The sequence below is a fragment of the Podarcis raffonei genome, chromosome 1 (assembly GCF_027172205.1).
Source record: "Podarcis raffonei isolate rPodRaf1 chromosome 1, rPodRaf1.pri, whole genome shotgun sequence".
Classification (NCBI taxonomy): domain Eukaryota; kingdom Metazoa; phylum Chordata; class Lepidosauria; order Squamata; family Lacertidae; genus Podarcis; species Podarcis raffonei.
In genome coordinates this window covers 7,609,308-7,615,307 of record NC_070602.1, presented here as the reverse complement: position 1 = coordinate 7,615,307, position 6,000 = coordinate 7,609,308, and the positions used below count along the sequence as shown (strand labels likewise).

The following is a 6,000-nucleotide window of genomic DNA, read 5'->3' as shown; positions in this document are numbered from 1 at the left end:
TTTAAAAACATAACCTTTATTAATGCTCTTCATTGAGCTTCATTTGTATCATACATTGAAATAGCTCTGCTTAAGAAAAAGACAGAAAAAGTGCATTTTTACAAGAGTACTTTTTCCTTTAGATCTCTGTGAAAATGGAAGGAACTGGAATCATAAGTTTGAGAAACTGATAAAATGGAACTGGAAGAGACACCAGGCTTTAGCTACATGACCATTTCACTGGAGTCTCTCACTCAAGACCTTCAGGTTTTGTGAACCTTTAATATCCTGACAGTCTAGAGAATCTGAGTTATAACTCTACAGTATATTAACATGGAAAAGGCAGAAAACCCCTTTTCAATGTACAAAGGTGAATTTTAAAAAATTGATTAAAAAATCACTTTATACACAATGTATATGCAAACTGTCTTAAATACATGATTTTGGGAAAGTTATTTACAAACTGTTTTCAGTCTGTGGGACAATCCACAGCCGAAACAGTCATTTTAACTCTTCTCAATTATGCTCATCAACTTTGGCAGATAGAAAACTGATTTCAACAGTACAGCAAATAAGAAAGTGTGACAAAAGCATTGTAAGGGTAACCAAAGGTTTGTTCCTCAAAAGCAACAGAAGTACTAGGATTGCCAAAGTTTTCAAGACAGGATAGAGTTTAATCCAGATGCCAGATTATAGTTTTACACTGTGGAAGATTGAACAGACAAAACCACTTCACATACAGGTATGGTACATGAAGCCACCTGTATATGATTTTAAGTGACAGGTATATTTTATTGAAAGAGTGAACCTAACTTAGACTTTTTCTCCCCAATTTTATTAATATTTTTTTAAAAATACATAAAAATACAACATCCAATGTCTGAATAAATATATTTAACAAGTTGCAAGATACCTTATTTTACACAAAAAAATTCAGCTTTAGAAATCTTGTTAAATAACTTCATTGTTATATATTTTATTTTTTGCCTTTTTGTAACAAAATAAAAACTCTGAAATTACATAGAAAAAAAGACAAAATACTTTTGTCAAGGGATAAGATAGTCCACTGAAAACCTATTCACGATTCCACTGTAAACATTAAACATTAAAATATTTGCATAATCGTGTGCTCAAAAATCCTATAAAAAGTGGAAGACTCATTACAACGGTAGTTTCCAGTCAACTACGCTTCCTTTCACAATTTATTTTGTCCAATTTACACCATTAAAATTGGGAACATTGCTGAATACACACTTTGGCAGGTCTGTACAGCAAGTGCTTCTCCAAAAAGAAAAGAAAGGGGGGGGGGAAGGGACTCTCACTCAGGATTAAGATACAGCTTGGTGAAAAAAGTGCAGCAATAATTCCATTTTCTGATTAACCTATTTTGATGACTGTTTGGTGCACTTGCTCCTTTAAAAAAAAAAATTCCTAATAGCACTCAAATGCTTCATTGGCTATCCAAGTTTCCAAATTTGATTAAGTGCCCTTTTCTGTTTTAACCAAAACAAAAAACAAAAACAAAAAATAAGCACAAAGACAGAGGTGTCCAAGTGCACCCACAAACCTTCAGTTGCCAATTAGCTTAATTAATATCCACAATAAAGTTTTTTTAAAAATAAAAAAAATCCACAATGACAAGATGGAGGGAGGGGTATGAGGAGAAGAGACAGACACAGTCCAGCAGTGGAAGAGTATACAGAATATACTTGGCAATGTCAAACCAGTTGAGTGCTTTCTATGGTATTTCGGGATTTCTGTCCATGACAGCAACTTGCTGCACAAGGCAGAGGAGACCAGTATCACCTGCATTCAACAGCAAGCACGTTCTGTGGAGGAGAGGAGGACGAAGGGCTCATTCCAGTGTCTGAAGAGGCAGAGGACATGGAAGCTCCTGTGTGAGACACTGTTAAAAAAAATAAATACAAAAAGCATTAACGCACCCTTTTACCAATATACGTAGGTGATCACTGTGCTTTTTGTGATCCCCAGGGTCATCCAGTCCAACCGGCTGCAATGCAGGAATCTCAGCTAAAGCATCCATGACAGGTGGCCATCCAACCTCTGCTTAAAAACCTCCAAGGAAGGGGAGTTCACCACCTTCCAAGGGAGACCGTTCCACTGTCAAACAGCTTGGACTGTCAGAGAGTTCTTCCTGATGTTTAGTCGTAATCTCCTTGTAACCTGAAGCCATTAGTTCAAGTCCTACTTTCCAGAGCAGGAGAAAACAAGCTATCCCCCCAAAGTCACTCATTTGAATACTGCCAGGTACTGCCAACTCTTGAACCAGCTTTTCTCACTGTTAATTGGGATCTAGGCCTGTTAATGCTGAATCACTAAAGGAGATGTGGGGAACCTGTTTGGCCTTCCAGCTGTGTACTCCAAACTCCCATCAGCCCCAACCAGTATTACCAACGGACAGCAGTGGATGTTGTTTTCCAACATCGTCTGGAAGACTGTAGGACCCTCTGCTCTAAAGCAAGCCCCAAAACTATGACAAACTAAGTTGTGCCAAATGGGGCACACATGCAGAGCAGGGGCTGGGAACAACCTAGTGGGCGAAAAAGTCAAAAAAATATCCAAAACTAAAGAAGAAACATGGAAGAAAAAGTTAAGAGGGTACAAATACGTTGTGCTACAAGAGGTGGGGGGTGTCACCTGCACATTTTGGCTTTTTAGCCCCAACTTTCCCTGAGCAGCCACCAATATTACCCAAAAAGCAGCTCCCGTGAGGTGCTGCCAGTCTCTTTGTGCTCAGATCTTAAGAGCACATCCAGTTCAGCCCCTTCACACATTTCAGTTTCACCCTTCCTTGTTGCAGATATGCCCTTTTTTAAAAACTGACAATGGCCTTGGTCACAATTCCACAATTAAAATGTTATATAAACACTCCAAACACGGAGAGCGCGCATGACAATGTCTGGAAAGAGAAACTGCACAAGCCTTCTGACAACACCACTCACCCAAAAGCTTGTATGTCTGACAAAGACTGAACTTGCCTTCTCTGTCTTTCTTTTTTAATCGTTTTCTTCTCCTGTCTATGGTGGCTACTTCAGACTTCAGAGACATGTAGTATTTTCTGATTTCCTGCAGTTTTTCTTGTAGGAAAGAGATCCTCTCTGCACTGCTCATGTTGTCCAATTCATCTTTGGAAATAAAATAATTGAAAAGGCTTTGACGATCCAGAAGGACCATCCATGTACTGTTGTAACCCTATTTCCCACCCAAATTATCTACTGTACAAAAAGGGGGGGGAGCACTTACTGAGTTGGACACTCCACTTATACACCCTTGGAGAAATGTTTTGATGGTTCTTGTCCCTCTGCTTGTCCTTATCCCCATCTTTGATATTGGGGGATAATACTCTAGCAGGCGACCTAGTGAGCTTCTGCGGCTTGGAGAGACCAATGTGTTTTACTGGAGTACATTTGCTTGAGCTATCCAGTGCAGGAAGATCTTCGCTATCACTGCTTTGCCCTGCAACAACATGACACAGTATATTGGGTTGTCCCATTCCGACACAGCACTCTTTTAGACAACAGTATGCATTCAATATAAAAAAGTATGCATTCAATAGCATCTATATACCACATTTTAATAGTTCAAAAGTGCTTCAATACATTATTTCAATAAACTTCACAACGGCTCTGCAGAAAGTGGGTGGGGAGGCGAACACAAGAGAAGTCCACCTATGACACACAAGCAATACAGCCAGATAGGCAGGGTATTAAAAAATAAATTATTATTATTTATTATTAAGTAGGGCAAACATGGTTGTGCCCAAGTCTTTTACAGGCTTTTCACAGGTATCTGGTTGGCCACTGTGAGAACATGATGTTGAACTAAGTGGGCCTTTGGATTGATCCAGCAGAGCTCTTGTGATGTTCTCAGAATGCAGCAATGTGGGACGCCCTTCTCTGCACGTCTAAGCAACCTCAGTTTCCCCTTCCCCGCCCCGCTTTTTTGCAGACACTCAACATATGCATGACTGCAAAAGGCAAGCTGTCTTTAAGGACATAAGGTTACTACACAATTCAGTTGAGCAGAGAACATTTCCATCTGATTATTAAAACTCATACGGCACAAAAATGCTACCATTTAAACCATACGGTATTTCCAAATTGGAGTTCTTACGTTTCCTTCTCTAGAGAGAAAATAGCCCTCCACAGGATGTCTTACAAAGTGATAACATGTTTAAGATTAAAATTTTGAAGCCTATGTTAGCAAAACAACAGGTCTTTGTATTGCTAGTTCTAATTCTATTGGAAGGCAATCAGGTGAAAAAAGTATTTCATAGAATCAGAGAGTTGGAAGGGACCAAGGGGCTCATCTAGTCTAACCCCCTACAATGCAGAAATCTCAACTAAAGTATCCCTGACAGGTGGCCATCCAACCACTGCTTTAAAACCTCCACGGAAGGAGAGTCCACCACCTCTTGAGGGAGACCGCTCCACTGCAGAAAAGCTCTTTTACCACCCGAAAGTTCTTCCTAATGTTTAGTTAGAATCTCCTTTCTTGTAATTTGAATCCATTGGTTCAGGTTTGCCCTCTGGAGCAGCAGAAAACAAGCATGCTCCATCTTCCATGTGACAACCCTTCAGGTATTTAAAGTTCACCTTTACAATTAGATGAGCTGCTTTGTAGCCATACTGTGGAAGAGCAGCCCCCATCTAGACTCTCTACTTAAAGGTAAAGGTACCCCTGCCCGTACGGGCCAGTCGTGTCCGACTCTAGGGTTGTGTGCTCATCTCGCTCAAGAGGCCGTGAGCCGGCGCCGTCCGAAGACACTTCCAGGTCACGTGGCCAGCGTGACGAAGCTGCATCTGGCGAGCCAGCACCAGCGCCGCACACTGAAACGCTGTTTACCTTCCCTGACAACTTTTCCACTATTGCTAGGGAAAGGTTTCCTCTCCACTTTCTGAGTGGAGATCTTTGCCTTAGGCCTGCATATATATTAGAACTATTTTAACTGATTTGAATACGTGGGACTGTATTAAATATTTTTTACACTTCACTTGTTTTCTGGCTGTAAATGTTTCATTTGTTTTATAACTATGTATTTTATCGTTCTAACCCATCCTGGTAAGGGACAGTAAGAAATCTAATAAAGAAAGGTTGCAACTTAGCATGTTCTGGGTTCAAAAGTAGCTCCTTCTGGGGAAAATAGGCAACGCAGCCCTCCCTAAATCATCTCCCTAACCACAACATAAACGAGAAGGCTGGACTAAGCAAACAGAGCAAAATCCCTTCCAGAGAAAGATTATGAAACGTACCTGTCCCATTCTTCTCATTTTTGGCTACAGTGCTTGCTCGTTTTGGAGTACGCTTTTGCTTTTTGGCCAGTGAGCTGCTGCTGTTGTCACCAGGCCTTTTTTGACCTGAAAATAAAATGAAAGGTACCTTTTCATTTTATAGTCTTTAATGGTACAACTGAACCGCCACTAAGCTCTTTTAAGTCATAGGACTGGAAGGAACAACCATCCCCATAACGCAAGCCAGACCATCAGGGATGACAAAACACAGTGTGCTGCAAACAGAAACAAAACACGCCCAGTATATTCTTGGGAAGGAATGGAAGTGAGAATGGTATGGAGAGAGAAAACAACCAGGAAGAGACCAGCAACAATAAGCAGCCAATGAGAATATTAATGCTACTGCTAATTTATATCCTGCCCTTCCTCTCAAAGAAGCCCAGGGTGCCAAACATGTCACTGGTAAAATACAATTAAAACATACAATTCCAGTAACAGAAGCAGAATCAAGAGGTAGCATTCAGCAATTACAGCTGCAGCAGCCAATTCAACTTCTCTCCCCAGTCCCTCACCATTCTAGTTCTTTTCTTTGTGGCCTTCCTGCCTGAGGAGGTTTAAGGGCTCTTCACTGCACTAGTAACCTCTAAGGATGCATTTCTGTAAAAAAAAACCCCAGTAGATTTCTATAGATCTTTTTGGGCACTCCAGGGCCAAACACCTTTAAATAAATAATAATAATAATAATAATAACAATAACAAATAGCAATAA

General features: G+C 40.4%; 1 protein-coding gene across 1 annotated transcript in view; it reads right to left on the bottom strand.

The window, feature by feature from the left end:
* ARID4A (AT-rich interaction domain 4A) overlaps positions 1-6,000 on the bottom strand; it is a 57,466-nt gene continuing 51,466 nt past the window's right edge. Inside the window, exons 22-25 of the mRNA XM_053396736.1 lie at positions 5,253-5,357; positions 3,244-3,456; positions 2,943-3,125; positions 1-1,885 (exon numbers count right to left, since the gene is read on the bottom strand). Coding sequence (XP_053252711.1) covers positions 1,782-1,885; positions 2,943-3,125; positions 3,244-3,456; positions 5,253-5,357 — 605 coding nt within the window. The 3' untranslated portion in view covers positions 1-1,781. The remainder of the gene's footprint in view (positions 1,886-2,942; positions 3,126-3,243; positions 3,457-5,252; positions 5,358-6,000) is intronic.